The sequence below is a fragment of the Centroberyx gerrardi genome, chromosome 4, assembly GCF_048128805.1.
Source record: "Centroberyx gerrardi isolate f3 chromosome 4, fCenGer3.hap1.cur.20231027, whole genome shotgun sequence".
NCBI lineage: Eukaryota > Metazoa > Chordata > Actinopteri > Beryciformes > Berycidae > Centroberyx > Centroberyx gerrardi.
The window spans coordinates 25,010,535-25,028,909 of NC_136000.1; the positions used below are offsets into that span (position 1 = coordinate 25,010,535).

Genomic DNA, 18,375 nt, shown 5'->3' on the forward strand with positions numbered 1-18,375 from the left:
AGGGTTCTGCAAGAGGTGGGTTCAAAATGATCTGGATTACCATGGCTTCTAGTCCCATGGTGTTGTGCCCATAGATCGGATCTAGTCTGGGGGCCTACAGCTTCTAAAGGAGTCCCTGTTGCTTGCTAACGTCGCTCTACAGCCCCAGCTTAGAAGGCGATGATGCACTGTAAATTTACACTCACTTTGTTATTGCCAGACACCACATGGCTGTGGAACAATAGTCCCATAGATTGCTGACGGCGCACTTCTTTTCTGTCCTTTTCAGTAGCAGCTACAGTCCATTTCTCAACATATTGATACCCGTTAGAGAGCCAACTGGTGATGCCATTGTTAATGCATCTGGATGAGATACTCATCCATGGCATAAGCAGGCAAACACAGCTCAGTTTCACTGGATTCAGTCCATGAGTGGGGCATTTGCATTCGTAATCTTTCCCTCTCCAGCTCTCTCGGTGTCTGTGTATAAACAGCCGATGGGGCTGGCAGTCAAATCCGGTTTTTGTGGTGATTGGTTGAGTTTCCTTGCTGCCCAGCCTCCACTTTTTGTTCAGCGCTCCTGAGTGAAGTTGTCCTTGACTACTGAAAAGGGATCACTTTCCTTGTCTGACCCATGATGGGTGTCAAGAGGCACCTCCTTTATTGTTCAAGCTATGGCTCACCTCCCACCACAGTCAGTCTTATGGGAGAAGAAATACATTTGCATCTACTTCTTTTTCCTGTGGCTCTACAGCATGTCCTCCAATCAGAGCCGTGATTGGCTGGCTTCTTCCCAGGTAAGAGGGGAAGTGATGTCTGGCATGACACTTTTCGGTACCAGTTGAGGAAAAGAAAATCCTTCATTTTCACTTTATGTCCTTGGTCACATCTGTGGCCATTTCGCAACGGCCATTTTGTGGCCCCTGCAGTAAGCATTTGGTTTACTTCAACTCGGTACCCAAAATGACGCAAGTGAAAGCAAGAATATCTAACACACTCTAAGCAGCTCCTACAGTGTCTGTTGCCAAATCAGCTTTCTAACATAAAATCTTAGGTACATGGGGCGGTCTGCTGGTTATTTCCCGGGGAATACAGTGATTTTGCCGGCCTTGGCCAGCCGCTGGATGATCTGGGCTTCGTAGTCGGCGTCGTGGACGCCGGTCTTCCTGAACTCTCCAGAGTAGCGGTTCTGCTCCCAGTAGTGGTGCCAGTTTCCCCGGCTGTCCGCCCCAAAACCAAACACATTCACCTACGCGGGGGATGGGGAGGAGAGTTGAAAAAATGTGTGAGAAAGAGAGAAAGAGTGTGCATGTTTTTTGGATAAATGTGCATATATCTATCCAGTGTATGTATGATGCAAGAAATATGTAATATGTGGGAATATGCAAATATATGATACAAAGAGTGAGCGAGAGAGAGAGAGAGAGAGAGAGAGAGAGAGAGAGAGAGAGAGAGAGAGAGAGAGAGAGACTGTTAACTGACCTCGTCACAGACATGCAGAGCAAAGAACAGCACCAGCATGCCGGTGGATGGGTAGCGCCCATGATGTCTGGTCCAGCGGTCGTGGATGTACTTGAAAAACGCCGGGTTGAAGATCTGGACCTGGGTCGTGAACAGAGACGCAGAGAAAGGACAATACTGTAATTAACTGTTTATTCACTGTGCGCTTCACTGAACTCAGCCTGATCCGAAACCCTCGGGTCCTGTCAGGTTTGGGCATGACTGTCAAGCTCTATATTCAGCTCAGTGTGGCACTTCACTCCTTGATACCCAATCAAGTATGCTCTTTATTGAGCAGTATCTGATTAATAAAAGGAAGTAAAAGTTGTGTTATTGTGAAAATGTAAGTTTAACTATGAATCGTAACACCTTTGCTTTCATATTCAGAGAAAACTATGTTATTGCCACAAATGCTCCATGGGACTGGACAGAATCTGGACCCGTTTTCCCAAATTAGCCTATGGCAGCATTAAGGTTTAGATTTACTAATCCTATGGGAAAAGATAAACCCAAGGTCCTCTGAATTCATTTAAAAGGCCTTTACTCAACTGGATTCTATTACAGGGGGAAGACCTCATGCTAATTATAAAATTCAAAGCCACTGCGTTTTCCAAAGGTCCATTTGTACAAGATTTTGAATGAAACACTCCTCCAGATTTGATTGTTATGAAGGATTAATCCGCTGATAACCAGGGAATAGTAATTACAAATTTACCATGTATCTCCAGGTAATGCTAAATCCTGCACGAACAGGGCTTTAGGCTGCGTTAGAGCACTGCGGTGGAGGAGTAAATCTCATAAATCTATATTTTTGGGTCGTCTCCAATGACACTGAAAACTGTGACTCTGACCAAGACTAAGATATTCCCCCAATCTTTGCATGGCGGGGATTAGTTTGGGTTTATTTATTTTCATGGATTAAAAAGCAAGCAGAAGATTATTCAAAACAAAGGGAAGGCTTATAATCTAACTGTAATCCTTCATCAACAAGGCGGAGGGGATGATATAATTGCGGCAAAGCAGGGTCACAGTGCGTGTATGTGTGTGTGTTCTTTTTTTGGTGTGTGTGTGTGTGGATGCATATGTGCATGTGTTGCTGGGTTTAGGTGTGAAAATGGCAAAGTGTGATAGCAATGAATTGTTGACAATACATACCTTGTCTTTATCCACGCGGAGAAACTGCTTTACTGGAGCGTAGGTACTGAGAGAGAGAGAGAGAGGGAGAGAGAGAGAGAGAGAGAGAGAGAGAGAGAGAGAGAGAGAGAGAACATTCATTCAGTATACCATGTGACTGCTGTGTGGCTGTGAATATTGAATACGGGTGACAGACTGTTCCCTGGGTTGTCACAAGTGTGTGTATATATATGTGTGTGTGTGTGTGTGTGTGTGTGTGTATTGAAACTATTTATATCCTGGCACAATATCTGTGTCAATTTCAAATTCTTTACATCTTCATCTGAATCTGTGCCTTAACTATGTCGGTGCTTATATATTTCAATGTGTGAACATGCCCGCTGCCCTTGAGTGTGCATGCATTCACGCATGCGTGTGTGTGTGTGTGTGTGTGTGTGTGTGTGTGCTCTCACAATCGGATCTGGCCAGTGGACAGGGCGCTGGTGATCCAGAGCAGGTCCAGCGTTTTGAAGGGAACCAGGACGAAGCTGACGTTGGCCGCCAGGTTCTTGGCGCTCTCCGGATACATGAAGTGGTGAGTGGTGTGGCTGCCGGCATCTTCCTCGTAGCCCACCGTAGGGGCCAGGTTGATCCTGACAGAGAGAGGGAGGAAGAGGGTTGGATATATGCAAACATTCCCCACATCGTTACACCATCAGCACCAGCCTGTACTGTTGACACCAGGCAGGATGGAGCCATGGATTCATGTTGTTTACGCCAAATTCTGACCCTGCCGTCAGCAAGTCAGATCAGGCATTTTTTCACTCTTCAATCATCCAGTTTTGGTGCTGGGGCTGTTTGAGTAAACCACGAACAAAAACAGACCTTTGTTCAGATAGTCAGATGGAAAGGTAGATAGACAGAGAGAGAGGGAGGGAGTGAGGGAGGGAGGGAGGGAGGGGGCAGCTGGCCAGAGCCAAGCTGATATGATAGAGACGACGACAGCCAAACCACAGAGATGAGAAAACATACAGTACATGGAGTCAGAGGCTGCCCACACAGGTCTACTGACAGTGCTATGCTAATGGACGCTAATGCTTTCAGTACACTCACACACACACACACACACACACACACACACACACACACACACACACACACACACAGGAAATTGCTGCTGAGGCTGTACTTTTATGGCGCCAACACATGACTATTCTCTGTCTGTCTGTCTCTCTCTCTCTCTTTCGCTCTCTCTTAAATGTTAACTATCTTTGTCTGTCTGTGTATTTGTTAATCTATTAGTCGTTGGTTTTGGCAATTGGGTAAAAACAATTTCTTTGCTCTTTTAATGCTTGGCTGCCATTTCCCAGTGATTGTGCCTCTGTTAGTTCCATCCTTTGGTGATTTCCAGTGATGGAGGGTTAAATCTTGATTGCAGTAAACATGCAGAGTGTGCAATTGTATAATATGCATGGCTGGGCATTCTTTATTATTTATTTATAGTGTATATCATTATGTGTTGACATATACTAAATGTTGTTGTGTGTATGTGTGTGTAAGTCAGTGCACATACATAAATACATGAGTTTTTGAGTGTTCATGCCAACTGACATGACAGTAATTGCGCATTGTGATCCATCACCGCTGAATAAAAAAAAACTGAGAGCACAGATTGAGACAAAAGGATTTAACTGAGCTGTTATCGCTGTGTGTGTGTGTGTGTGTGTGTGTGTGTGTGTGTGTGTGTGTGGGTGTATGTGAGAGAGAGAGAGACAATCTATATGTTTCATCTTCTTAGGCCATAAAGCCCTCTGTGGCCTGCAGCGACCTCACAGATGACTTCTCTGTCAACCAATAGGACGGCAGTATGGAGGTCAGCATCAAACATTGAGATTAAATACAGTACCACACACACACACACACTGTTGTATGATGTAACTTAAATGTTATGTACAGTGTGATGGTGTAATACTCTCCGCTCAGATCAGCTGTAACTCTTTCACTCTCCCTCCGTCCATCCCTCTACTCTTCCCTTCCCTTCCACTCCTCTCATCTCTCCATCTTCCTCTTCTCTTCTTCACACCCCCTCCTCCTCCTCTCACTGTCAGTCTGCTCCATATCAAACCTTTTCTATCCTTCAATATCTCTTTTTTCTCTCCAATCTTCTCCAGTCCATCTAATGTAACTCTGCACCCGCTCTCTGATCTCCCATGTCCCTCCATCCATCCCTCCCTCCATCCGTCTCACCTCATGATGTAGTTGTGTCCGTCGATGGTGGCCCCGTACCCGGCCCCGCGGAGGTTCCCGGAGTTCCCCACCACAGCGCAGCGCAGGCAGCGTCCCGGATCCCAGGAGCCGTAGGGAGAGCGGCCGGGAATCACCTGGGACAGACAGCCATGATCAAATCACACGCCTGCTGGTGTTGCCGGGGCGAATTCAATCTTCCAGTGCAATATGAAACAGGACTAGGCCTCTAGCGCTAGGATAGCGGCGGACGTGAAATAGCCTGACCTGCAGCTCAGACCTGATTGTAAAAATACATCCCGCTCACAATAGTGGGGGTGAATTCTTCATGAGACCCTCCATGAAACATAAATGAGCCCCTTCTGCCCTCGGGGAGCCATAGTGAGAGATTTAAACGCACATCCTCATGCAAAAGCACTGCATTGATATTAAAGTCGCACTGAAAAAAGTACTGATATATTAAAACAGGAAGGAGCTTAAAGATAACGTCGAATGAAGATAATCTCTTCTCCCCTCAGCCAGTCTGCGTGAGTGTTAAGTCATGGCTGGGTTGATTTGAAAAGCAGAGAGAGAATAACAAAACGATGCATTAATAATATAGAATATAAAATACCTGGAACAACCTCAGCAGCACCTGCTGAATGCTGTGGGGTTTAAACTGGGGCTGCAACATCTAGAGAGGGAGAGAGAGAGAGAGAGAGAGAGAGAGAGAGAGAGAGAGAGAGAGAGAGAGAGAGAGAGAGAGAGAGAGAGAGAGAGAGAGAGAGAGAGAGAGAGAGAGAGAGAGAGGGTATGGTTAGGGCATGTGTGTAGCTTTTCTTCTGAAGACAAAAATTGGATCTGACAACACAGACTTTAAATTTAGTTAGTTTCTGTGTATTGTGTGCCCATGTATATGAGTTGATTTGTGTGTGTGCAAATGCCTGCGTTCATGTGAGTGTGTACGTGTACGGGTGCCTGTGCCTGCCAGCATGTGTGTGTGTGTGTGTGTGTGTGTTTAGGTAACAGCCATGTGTCAGGCTGTGACAGGATGCAGTCAGACTGGGGGAGCTGAGGTCAGAGGAGCCCAGGCTCTGCTGTCCATGTGTCAAAAACAGCAGAATAAAAAACAGAGGGCAGTAGAAGGAGGGATCAAAAGAGAGTGAGAGAGAGAGAGGGGGCAGAATAGGAAGCTCCTCTCCGCTCCAGGTGAGTCAAAAACAAAAGCAAAAAGTGTGGAAAGGAGGATCCTCTTGCACACTTTTTACTTCCACCCCCCAAAACTATTTTGCCTTCTTCCTAGTACATTTGTCAGGTTGTCCTCCCATAAAATATTTGAATTACAAGTGAAAGAGACCGTGTACAAATGTGTCTTTGAGTGTTTTGCCAGGTACAAAGTTTTCTCCTCTCCGACAACAATATGACCATGTCCAAAGGACCTACTGCTCTAATTTGAGGGATAAACAAAAGTGACAGCAAAGAAGACAAAGAGGCTCTCCTGTCCGGACGAGGCAAAAACAGACAGAATAAATGGACAGAGGGCGGAGGGGGAAGGGGAGCTGAAAAAGAAAAAGTGCCGAGAGCAGGGAGAAGAGAGGGAGGCTCTAATATTTTTGTACTTTTGTCTCAACTCCTTTATTTAATCCCTTAAATACCTGACTGTCTGCAACATTTTAAATTTTAAGCTATTAGTGTTCTTTGCCAGAACCTTGTCTTCTTGTTGGAAATTTTTATCCAGGATTTCTTCTTCGGCTATCTTCAAAGCGGCTCTACAGCACTGTTGATTTTCTTCTTTGAAACCATTAAAACTCAAAATCCAAACTGTAAAAGCGGCTCTTTAGGAAACACCATCCACTGTCAGTGAACCTAAAGCAGGTAGAAAGTTTTAGGTGGTGGCTAACAGTAAACATCCCAGTGTTTCATATCTTGCTTATTATGCAAAATCCACTTTCATAAACTGGGCTATAGATATAAAGGACATGGTGCATATATTGCTGCTTCCATGTGAAATCCTAATTGTATACTTTGAGAAACGCATGAAAATATTTGATGCAAAGATTTCATCTGACATTTCAAGCTAACAAGTGTATTTTGTACATTATCTGTTGTTTCCATGTGTTTGTTGTGCAGGTGACAAATCTGGTTTCCGCAAGGGTGATCATTAAAATATTTCAGTCAATCAATCTACCAATCAATCAATCAATCAATCAGGTATTTTATGATTATCATATTGCTGGGCAACTTATTGAACTCAGAAAAAGGTTTGCATTCTCAGCTACAGTGAAGTTTATATTGTCATGAAACATCAGTGCTTTCACAGCCGTACATCAAAGTCATTTTAGATTGACACTTCTGAGCGCTGCTGTTCTTAGAAGCATGAAATAGTATGGGCCTACACCTTCCAAACGCACAGACGACTGTCAAGATGTGTTTCTGCTTTCTCCGTGAATTTAAAAGTGGAAAAAGTGTTTTTATTTTGGATATTGTGGTTTTTGAATCCGGGAGGAGCGGCTTCATCGAGAGATGTGAGGAGACTGATGACACACTCTCGCTCAGGCTGACAATGAGAAGTTGTCGGATTCTTTTTTTTTTTTATTTTTTTAATCTTGTTCCAATTTGAGTATCTGCCAAACCGCACAGGCAAATGTGCATTCACGCGCGTAAAGAGAAAGCGAGCACCTGCAAACAACAACCAAAAAAAAAGAAGAAAAGTTCCATCAGGATTATTGGCAGCCGCTTCAAATGGCCCTTTCTCTCCGACGACCATCTTTTCCTTTCTGTCTTTCTCCTTCTCTCCCACACAGCAATCTCTCAATTTTCTCTCTCCTTTTGTCACCGCTTCCTTTCACCCACCGTCGGCCTTAATTCGCTTTTCTCACCGCGGCTCTCTCGTTGGCTTTCGTTTTCATGCCCACATCCTCTCTCCCGCTCTCCTCTCCCTCATGTCTAATTGCCTCTCTTTAATTTCCCCTGCTCCCTCTCTCGTTGCTCCACCTCCCCCTCTTGTCTTTCTCTTTATCTCTCCCTCTCTCCGGGACGCCGGTGGTCCCACGCAGCTCGTCTCTGTTGATCGGAGACCACTACATCTCTTCCTTTCACACTCTTTTTTTTTTTACTCTCTCTGACTTTGTTTCTCATACTGTCTTTTAGCATCTGGGCAGCAGGGTGTCATACTGTCGAGGAAGATCGCCCAATTCAACCTCGGTTCTCTTTCTATTCTTTTTCCCTTTCTCCTTCCCTCTCTGTCTCATATTTGTCTTCCTTTCATTTTCCCTCATCTCTCCCGCTTCTTCTCCCCTTTCCCCCCTCCATCCCTCTCTCCATTCACCGTCCCTTTCTCTCTCCCCCCTCCCTCCCTCCCTCCCTCCCTCCCTCCATCTTCTTCTCTGTGTCTCTGCTAGAAGCCGGAGCCAGGTTGGCACACTGCACCGCTGTTGTTCAGGGGCTACTAATTCTTGGCAGATGTTTCGGTGGGCAGCGATGCCAAACACCGCCTCGCTTTCTTCCTCTCAGCTGCCCTCTGGCTCCCAAAGTACGGGCTTCCCGGGGCCTACATTCAATTAAATCCAACTTTTCTTTTTTACTTAAACCAATGTTTCACTTTGGCAGACCATTTTTCACTTTATAGCACGCACACCTCCAGAAATCTAATATTAGCTGTCCTTGGGAGCCGGTGTCACGACCAGATTTTTTTTTTTTTTTTAATCAGCTCTCGATATCATAAATTGCAGACAGGCAAAAAATTAATTATTGAAAAGCTGAAACCAGGACACAGAGGGAGAGTTTTCCGAATGAAACAAGGTGATTGGTGAGACAATGGGTCCCCAGGTCAACCGAGATTGGTGGTTGACCGTTTATGACCTTCTCCTCCTATCTCTGCTAAAGAGGGAAAATGTTCTGCCAAAGTGAAACATCATGTAACTTCTGCAGGACTTTATTCTTTAAAATGTTTCTTTTCCTTAATGCTTGGTGCATTTCTTTCTTGAGGCACGAGTGCACAATACCAGAATTAGGTTTGACGGCCAGGCATACACTCCGATCACGCATAAATGTAATTATTTATTTTCCTTCCTTTCTGATATAGAGACACTGCAGAGCGCGTCATACTTCGAAAGCCATGCCCACCGTGGGGGAAAACAATATCGCTAACAAACCGGCAAAAGCGGCGATCGGGAGGAAATCTTTTCAGATATGGACAGCCTGACAAGGTTTTTCCTGTTTTCGAGTAGACAAGTCTGTCAAAGAATTATTTCGGCACACCGCCTCCAACAGAGAGGGAAATGTACATTGAAAAAATGAACTTAAGTGGCCTCCATCAATGTCTTTTTTCATTACTCCAATAAAGCTGGATAAATTATCCCACACAGTGACCTGAAGTGAAATACTTCGAGATTTACCACTACTTAATTTATTCACCAGGTAAGATAATAAATTGATAATAATTGATAATTTCAGTTAATATTTAAAAATCTGAAATACAGCTATGCTTTTCAGACTTAAGTTTGAGCCACGCTGACGTGACATTGGTTATTAAAGTGGATTGTTGCTAAGTTAACTATCTTATGTTAGCTAACAAGTCAGTGAGATTTCTCATTACTTTTGCACCCTGGCCTGACAGTCAATACAGAGCAAACTATCCTGAGACCCACACATGAACACAACTCATCTGTTTTATAGAGCGGAATTGGCTCAGTAATGTTAGCTTAGTAGCAGCCTAATGTTAGGACAGCATGGTAGCTTTTAAACACATTTTAACATTCAGGTTATCTTACAAGAGTATAACTAGATAATTACTGGTAACTTACTTACCAGTGACAAAATACTGGCCACATTGTAAGTGTATTTACTCTCGGGGTCCCAAAGTTTCCCCCTCTTCTACCATGAGCTACTGTCAGCGCCTCTCTCCTTATAGCCTGGATCCACGTTTTTCTTCGTAACGGCTCCTTGTTTTGCTCGGGAGCCCAAAAAACTGTAATTCGTGGTTTTTAAGTTTGTTGGCTGTGAATCCCACCACACAACAGCTTTTAGGCATGTTTAATTTGGGCAATAATGACAATTATTGCATTCAGTTCCACAAAGTGAATGGAGAGCGGTGCAGTGATTTCCCCCACGATGGGCGTGGCCTATTTTATGCACTGTCTCTATTGGTTGGTTGGGAGAAGTAGTGGAGCCATTATTTCTCAGGGTTTTCTGTGCTTGTAAGATGAACAAAGGGAGCTCTTGGGTACATGTTGGACTCTTGGGTACACGTTCGACTCGTGGGTACATGTTGGACTCTTGGGTACACGTTCGACTCGTGGGTACATGCTGGACTCTTGGGTACACGTTCGACTCGTGGGTACATGCTGGACTCTTGGGTACACGTTCGACTCGTGGGTACATGCTGGACTCTTGGGTACATACATGTTCGACTCTTGGGTACATACATGTTTGACTCTTGGGTACATACATGTTCGACTCTTGGGTACATGTTCGACTCTTGGGTACATACATGTTCGACTCTTGGGTACATGTTCGACTCTTGGGTACATACATGTTCGACTCTTGGGTACATACATGTTCAACTCTTGGGTACATACATGTTTGACTCTTGGGTACATACATGTTCGACTCTTGGGTACATGTTCGACTCTTGGGTACATACATGTTCGACTCTTGGGTACATACATGTTCGACTCTTGGGTACATACATGTTTGACTCTTGGGTACATACATGTTCGACTCTTGGGTACATACATGTTCAACTCTTGGGTACATACATGTTCGACTCTTGGGTACATGTTCGACTCTTGGGTACATACATGTTCGACTCTTGGGTACATACATGTTCAACTCTTGGGTACACGTTCAACTCTTGGGTACATGTTCGACTCTTGGGTACATACATGTTCAACTCTTGGGTACACGTTCAACTCTTGGGTACATGTTCGACTCTTGGGTACATGTTCGAGGACTGACACTGAAGATTGGCCAACAAAAAACAAAACTTTGAACTGAAGAATTTTCCTCAGAAGACAGAAAGAGCTGGCCACTGACTGGGCAGCAACTCTTAAACTGCTACTTTTGCACCGTGAATTAGTGAGTTCTGCCTTCTCCCTCTTTCTGTCTCCTGTTTCCTACCAGCATATCTGCACACAGACCAAGCACACATTTTGTTTGTTAGTGAGAGCTTTTGCTCCCCTCGACTTTTACCTTATGGTGTCCAAAAAGAGCATAATGGTTGGAAACACACACATACAGTACGCCTGCCAGTGGATTATCTAACCATTCCTGCACCTCTCTCTCCATCATTCCCCTGCTATTTCCTCATTCCTCACTTCCAATCCCACCACCTCCATTCCTTCCTTCTCTTCCTGTCTAATTTTCATCACACTCTTCTCCACTGCTGCCTTTCTTTCCTCCAGTTTAAGATAGCTTTATTGATCCTCAGTGGCAGAAATTGGATCATTGCAACATCAAAGATTAGGATATTCTGCAGATACTAATTCAATAGATACAACTATTGAAGATTAGAGTACAATGTAAGAATTCTTGCTATATTGACCAAGGACCTACCAATTTACAGTCCAGTGCAACAGTGCAGAATTGCAAATGTGCACTTTTGGATATTCACATCAGATTTACAAAGCAGATGTGCACCACTAGCCATTCACTCAATGTGTTCTCTATTTGTAGTTTGTTTAGGAAACTCAAGGCGAGGGATCAGTGCCAATTGAATGAACTATTCATACTATTCCATTCAAAGTCAACAGGTTTTTCTTTAATGCCCAACGTCCCCGAATACAAGCCTTTCTCACTTTCTCTCTTAGTACGGGAGAAAACATCATGTCAAACTCCATGTCAAAATCCAGCCATTTTTCCTCGAATCAATACAAACCTGTTGCTGGATCATATATGCTGAATTTGCCAGTAGACCCCAACGATTCAGACAAGGTCTTCGGTCATGTTCTAAGAGTTATGGATGTTTTTGCGGGTAAGCAAGGCAACATCTAAGTGCCAGATTACTCCATGCAATTTGATGTGATGTTCTTTCCCATACAGGAAGACAGAAAAAATTGAGAAACACCTTCTTTTCTTTGTTGCCGTTCTAGCTCGACCTTTCGCCCTCGCCTTCCATAGTCTTCCTTTCTCCCCTTCCCCCTCTTCACTGCCCCACTACCTCTTTCTCTCCTTTATTTCCCAATTCATCTCATCCCTCCTTTGCTCCCTCTGTCATTTCCTCCATATTTCATCAGTCCCACTCTTTCCTTTCATCCACCTTTCCCCCTCCTCTGCTTTATTCCTCATTCTGTCTCCCCCTTCCCTTTCCCCATCTCTTCTTTCCTTCCATCGCTCCTTTCCCTATTCTCTCTGCGTTCTCTCCTCTCCTTTATCCCAATGCCTTGTCACCCCCCCCGCCCCCTCCCTCCAGTCAATCACCCCCCTGTTGCAGTGTGACCTAATGGCTTGGCAGCTGTTGGCCTGTGTTTGCAGTTTTCTGCCATTTCAAAGCTGGACTGGTGCTACAGCGCTGAAATAAGAGTCTAGGCCAGCCAGTGAAGGACAAAACCATACGACACTGGAAATAATGCTCAACACACACACACACACACACACACACGCACACACAAACACATATGGGCCTAAACACACACACGCACACACACAGAGGGGGGTTGTTTTTGCAAGTGTACTTTAATTAAGTGCTCTCTCTCTCTCTCTCTGTCGGCTGACATACTCATTTCAGTTTTTCAGACATTACTTAATGTCGGCTGTGAAGAAGCCCAGAGGCCAACGCTGCAATGTCCCATTTCTACAGAAACACCATGACATATGACTGGCAAGGAGAGATGGGAAGCATGTACTTGTAAGAGGGGATTGGTCGGCTCAAGGAGGAGAGGGGGGAAGATGAGGAGAGATCTGTGATTATGCTGTATAACTCCCCCTCCCACACACACACACACACACACACACACACACACACACTCTCCCCCACCCTCATGTTGGTGGCCTAATAAACTTATATCTCCTATATGTAACTGGCAGCTTTTTGGTTTTTATAGGACACTGATGATATAACGTATGATCCAAGATATTAAGATTTTTCTGTTGTGTTTAATGAATGCAGATGAAGACAGAAATATGAAATCAGAAAGGCATAGTTTGTAGGTTTGTGTTGTCTTTGCTTAGGTACGGCAGTGTGTCCTGCCTGTGTCTAGTTGAAGACTTCCATTCCAAAATGAGAAATCCATCATTTCAGAGAGAAATTAGATATTCACCAAATAACTGTCCTTGGTTGACAAAATGAAAACACAAAAGAGACATTGAATGACAAATGTTAGGCTAATCTTTTTTCCAAAATGGATATATAGTGTTTTGGTACTGAACTCTTCAGCATTGTATGTGCTTGTGCTTGGCAGGCACATACGGACAGATAAAGTCCCACTTTTCACATAGGATTAAATAATTTGGAACATTCCTCAGTATTAATACAGGACAAATGCATAAAAATATATCTGCATCTGTTTATGACCCAAGGTACACTGTAATTAATTTGCTACAGTATATCATGTATCAATATAAATAGCTGACCAACTGCTGATATAGTGACAAATATATAAAGTTCAAAACCATAGATCTGCAGTCAGGTTACAGCCACAATGTAATGTGCAGTTTAGTGGTGGTAATTATCAGCTTCTCATGCAAAATGATCATGTAATCTGAACTCAGCTATCACACAGATAATGAAATCCAACATGGGTTATGAGGATATGTGTAGTGAATAGGGTTGTCACAGTACTAGAATTTGACCTTAGAACCAGTATTACTAAACAAAGTAGGATCATAACTACTTGTTGCTCAGTATTTGATAGCTGAGCAGTATATGTACAGGAGCTAATGGCACAAACTGGGAAGCTGTCCAGTTCTTTCATTAGTGTTTGTCATTTCATTCTTTGAAATGTAGACAATGAAATTATCTTTAAGAATTAATTATCCACCAATACAAAGTGGATAATGTATACTTTGCTATTCATAGTCCATACCACACCCACCCAAAGTGCCTTACAATATGCTCCCAATGGGAACTGCACCCCTAACATGTAAAGTGAGATCATAAGATGGTTGTTACTTACCACCCACCAGTAGTAGACATCGGAGGGCAGCTGGATGTTGTCCCTGGTCCACACCGGCGAGATATCCGGGTCGTAGTTCTCATCGAACCAATCGGAAACGCCGGGGTCTCCGACGCAGCGCAGGCAGGCGCACGTTTTCTGCTGCGTGGCGTCGGGCGGCGACAGCCGGTGGGCGCCCACGTAGCTGGGCACCAGCTTCACCCGCCTCGACTCCTCCCACCCGGGCGGCTCCAGGTAGTTGAAGCCGACGCCCCCGCGGAGCGAGACGGAGAAGAAGAGCGAGGTGAGAAAGACGAGCACCAGCGAGCCCAGGAGAACCCAGACCCTCCGGGAGCATCTCACCCCGCCTCCTTTCTCGCCTCCCCTCTCCGCTCCACCTGCTCCTCCGCTGCTACCGCCTCCTCCTCCTGCTCCTCCTGCCCCGGCCCCGCCTCCGCCTCCGCTCAGCCAGGGCCGGAGCTCCGAGAGGCGGGCAGCACCCCTGGATGGACCACCGCCCCAGGCCCCCCAGGCCCCCCAGGCCCCCCAGCCGCCCCAGCCCCAGCGCCTGTCCCGGTGCAGGGTGGAGGACGAGATGCGGCCCCCCCACGGCCATGCCCCCACCCCTGGGCCTGCCACTGTCCCCAGCCCACCCCCTCCTCCTACTCCTCCTCCTCGCAACGACCACCCAGGCCTGGTCAGCGTGGCTGGGACACCCCCCTGACTAGCGCGCTGGGTCACTGGATCCCCCGCTAAAACTACCCTAGTACAAACAAACACACACACACACTCAGACGCACACACAGAAGACAAGGTGTCAGAGTCGATTTGTCTCGCAGTCAAGCTGTGCGCTCAGTGTTGCTCCTACGCTCTCTCTCTCTCTCTGTCTCCCGCTGGATTCTTTCCCTCCTTGTATCACTCTTTCCCTCTGCTTTCTCTCTCTTTGCGCCTCCTCCTACACAGCTCCGTGCTCGTCTCACACGCAGCAATGTCTTTACCCACACACACACACACACACTTGAGTCGCAGCTCGGCTGGAGCCCGACTGGCTCGGAGGTCCTTTGCTTTAGTTGAGAGGTAATCTCTCCTTCAGCGACGGCCGCAGTCTCTGCTTTTTCTCCCTTTCTTTCCTTCTTTCTTTTTTCTCCTTCCTTCCTTTTCTTTCCAAGTTTCTTTTCTCTGGCTACCTCTCTTTCTCTCTATACCCACCTCTCTCTTTTCCCTCCCGCTTTTTCTCCTGTCTTTGTGTTAAGTGTGGTGTCCATCGTCAGTGAAATCCATGGCACGATGTAGGTAGATGCAGCAAGTCCTTCTCGTTTTCACTGCCATCCGTCTGAATGTTGAGCCCAGCTCCGACACTCTGCTCTGCTCTCTCTCTCTCTCTCTCTGTTGCACTGAAGCGACGTAGCCAGAGAAAGGCTGGCAGACTAGATGAGAGCAGGAGAGAGAGGGAGGGAAGGAGGGAGGAGAAGGAGAGGGAGGAGGAGCAGTGGAGGGGAGGTGCTCTGGTCTGAAAGGTGTTCCATCACGTCTCTAGCCATCCTTGACAAATAACACCTCTCTCCCTCTTTCTCTCTTCTGAGGGCGCTCTCCTCCCGTCTCTCTTTCTCTCTCTCCGTTTCTTCTCTCCTCGGTTCCTTTGTTATCTGCCGTTTTCTGAGTTTTCACCCTTTTTTCTTTTGTTTTTCCCCCTCCTCTTTTTGCCTCTCTCTCTCTCAAGGTTTCCCTTGCCTCGTCGCTCCTCTCTCCCTCTCAAGGTCTCTCCTTTCCTCTCTCAGTCCATTGTCTGTGTTTGCCTGCTTCACTGAGGCACTGAGAGGTACTTTGTGAATAGTTGAAGCAGTCGTGTCGAGTTTAAAGTACTCTTCCCGCACTGTTCCTCTCCTCGCTTCCCTCAGACAGAGAATGTTTAAAAGTTGGATTCAAAAGTTTTTCACCCCTTTGTGGTGAACGATGAAATCTTAATGATAGAAATGCTAAATTTTAAAATACTGATATGAAGGCAGATACTCGATGGCCATTTCCACTGTGGCAAGCCTCTCGTTCACCACTAACACCTTCCAGATGCCAAGGCTGCAGTTCATGGGTTGTGCCAAGCCTGATGGACACAAGATGGTATCCAATGAGGGGCAGACGATTCCCAGTATGGAAAAAAAAAAAAAAAAGAAAGTCCAACAACCAATCAAAAACTCCTGTCACCGCTGCTCTCTTTCCCCGTAGAGACGGAAAAATGAAAAACAATACAAGAAAGTAAAATTAACTTTTGGGAGAAGCAATCAAAGCATTACAAGCGGATTGGCAGCCGTTCTTAAGACGGAAACGATTTTTTTTATGACGACGGCTTATCCGGGGAGGAAGGCGCACCGGGGAAAGGCGGAAGTGGCGGATGGAGGGATGCAGAGAGAGAGAGTGTGATGGGGGAAAAAAAGACAAAACCAATCAGCCCCAAATCTCATCTTCTCTCCAGCTGGCTCAGAGAGGACTGTGCAGGGAAGGGAGGGGGCAGCATCTGTCCTGCGGCCCGGAGAGCGCGTGTGTGTGTGTGTGTGACTCAATGTGTGTACGGCATACGTGTTAAGCTCAGGCCACACACACTGCTTGCCAGTTGCACTAATTTAATTGTGTTCCACATCTGTGCCAGTGGGTGTGCGCATATGTGTGTGTGTGTGTGCGCGTGCCCTATTGGGTGGCAGCGTAGGTTTCATGGGGCTGCGGAGCTTGAGGTGACTGCTGCTTATCTCTAATCTGCTAAACTGTAATCTGAGGGTGGGACCCTTGCGGTGCCCACTTTATGCCAGCTGTCTGTTAATCTGATGGCCTCCAAACACCCGCTTACCTCACCTACACGCACACACACACTGATCCCAAGTTACGCTGCTACTCTATCTGCAGCTGGTTGTCACCTGTGTAACCTTGGCCTTTACAGCACGCACCACTGTTCCCAGTGAAGTTGTTGTCCCATGCAGTCCACGATCAAGTTCCTGTGTGTGTGTGTCCTTCAGGGATTTCCGACTGCCATGAAGACCGGCGTCCTGTTCCGTGGAAACCCTGGAGAGAGAGAGAGAGAGAGAGTGAGAGAGAGAGAAAGAAAGTAGAGAGTGTCATTTACTGTGCCATTAGCCTCATCGACCACGTCGACACCTTTAATTCTCCTCTCCCTCACCTCCTTTGTCCTCCTCTCCCCTTTTAAACTCTCATTTCCTCTCTTCTCTCGGACTCTCCGGTTCTCTCTTTGTCTCCGGCAACCCCTCTCTTTCTCTCCGCCGTTTCAATCTCATCTCTTCTTTTCACACATCTGTCGTTTGGCCTCTCTCCTCCTCACTCTTCTTCCTCTCCTGCTTTTCAGACTGCCCCGTCCTCTCTGTCTCTATCGGATGGTGCAAGGTTCAACTTACTCCTCTGCTCTGTCCTATTTGTGTATCGTATTGGCTGATCAGTATTCACCAGAGTTTTTATGGTTAACTGGTGAACTATAAAACCAGATTTTAAATGGCTCAGTAGAGTGAAAATGGCAGTGTTTGAGTGATTACACACTGGCAGAATATCAGCCAGAAAAAGTAGACTACCGACACAAAATCATTTCAAATCTAAATCATTTCAGTTAACACACTTTGGGCTAAGTCCAGCAGCTCATTATGGTTGCTGCTGTGTTTATTGCTGTTGTGCGATTATGCAAGACTCTGTCTGTCTCTGTTGTGTACTGGAATGCCGTGTTGTTTGTCCCTTGAAACCTTTAAGGCCGAGGGCGACAGCAGCAGATAAGTTGGCAGTGCATCGCGAAGGCAGTCTGCCTCTACCAACCAACCAACCCACCCAGCAATGAACGATTATTTTCCACTCCGCTCTTTTTGATGCATCGCCATGGCAGCCAGCAGTGATGCGAGGTTGTCAAGGCAACAGAGAAACCTCCGAGCCCCCTACCTTGACCCATCCAATCAATGCAGAGAGGTAGGACAGATTATGTTTCCCTGCAGTTGACACATGTTTACTTTATGCGTACCTATGTGTGTGTGTGTGTGTGTGTGCGTGCTTTTACGCAACTTGTTTACTGTATACATCCATCCTGAGAGAGAGTTACACACCGAGATACACGCTTTAACACCTGGAAGCCAGTACAAACACAATCTTGGCTGTACTGGTGGCATTTCTCGGGGTTTTAAAGCTTCCCATAATTCACTGTTTTCATTAGAAGATGTAATCGGCGTGTGAACCGGCACTGACAAACAACACCCACACGCGCACACACTCACACACACAAACATACAGAAGCTGATTAAGAGCTAACAGAGCTTTCAGCTGAGGAAACAGCAGAGGTTTTCCATTCCTACGACTTATTATTATCGTGACTACAGCTGTAGTCTGAGGCCGAACAAGCTTTACATCTCAAGGCAAAGTTACAGGGATGCTGGTAAAATATGAATTTTACTCGGTTATTTTTCTTCACCAGACACTTGTCACACTTGGGGGA

General features: G+C 45.9%; 1 protein-coding gene across 1 annotated transcript; it reads right to left on the reverse strand.

Annotated features, from left to right (window-relative positions):
* Positions 1-1,054: 1,054 nt before the first annotated feature.
* Positions 1,055-15,991, reverse strand: st3gal2 (ST3 beta-galactoside alpha-2,3-sialyltransferase 2). Its single transcript, XM_071905797.2, has 8 exons — positions 15,918-15,991; positions 13,929-14,670; positions 5,450-5,509; positions 4,840-4,973; positions 3,066-3,245; positions 2,635-2,680; positions 1,462-1,581; positions 1,055-1,228 (listed from the first exon to the last, which is right to left on the reverse strand). The coding sequence occupies exons 1-8, from the start codon at positions 15,989-15,991 to the stop codon at positions 1,055-1,057; spliced, it is 1,530 nt and encodes a 509-aa protein (XP_071761898.1).
* Between the last annotated feature and the right edge of the window lie 2,384 nt (positions 15,992-18,375).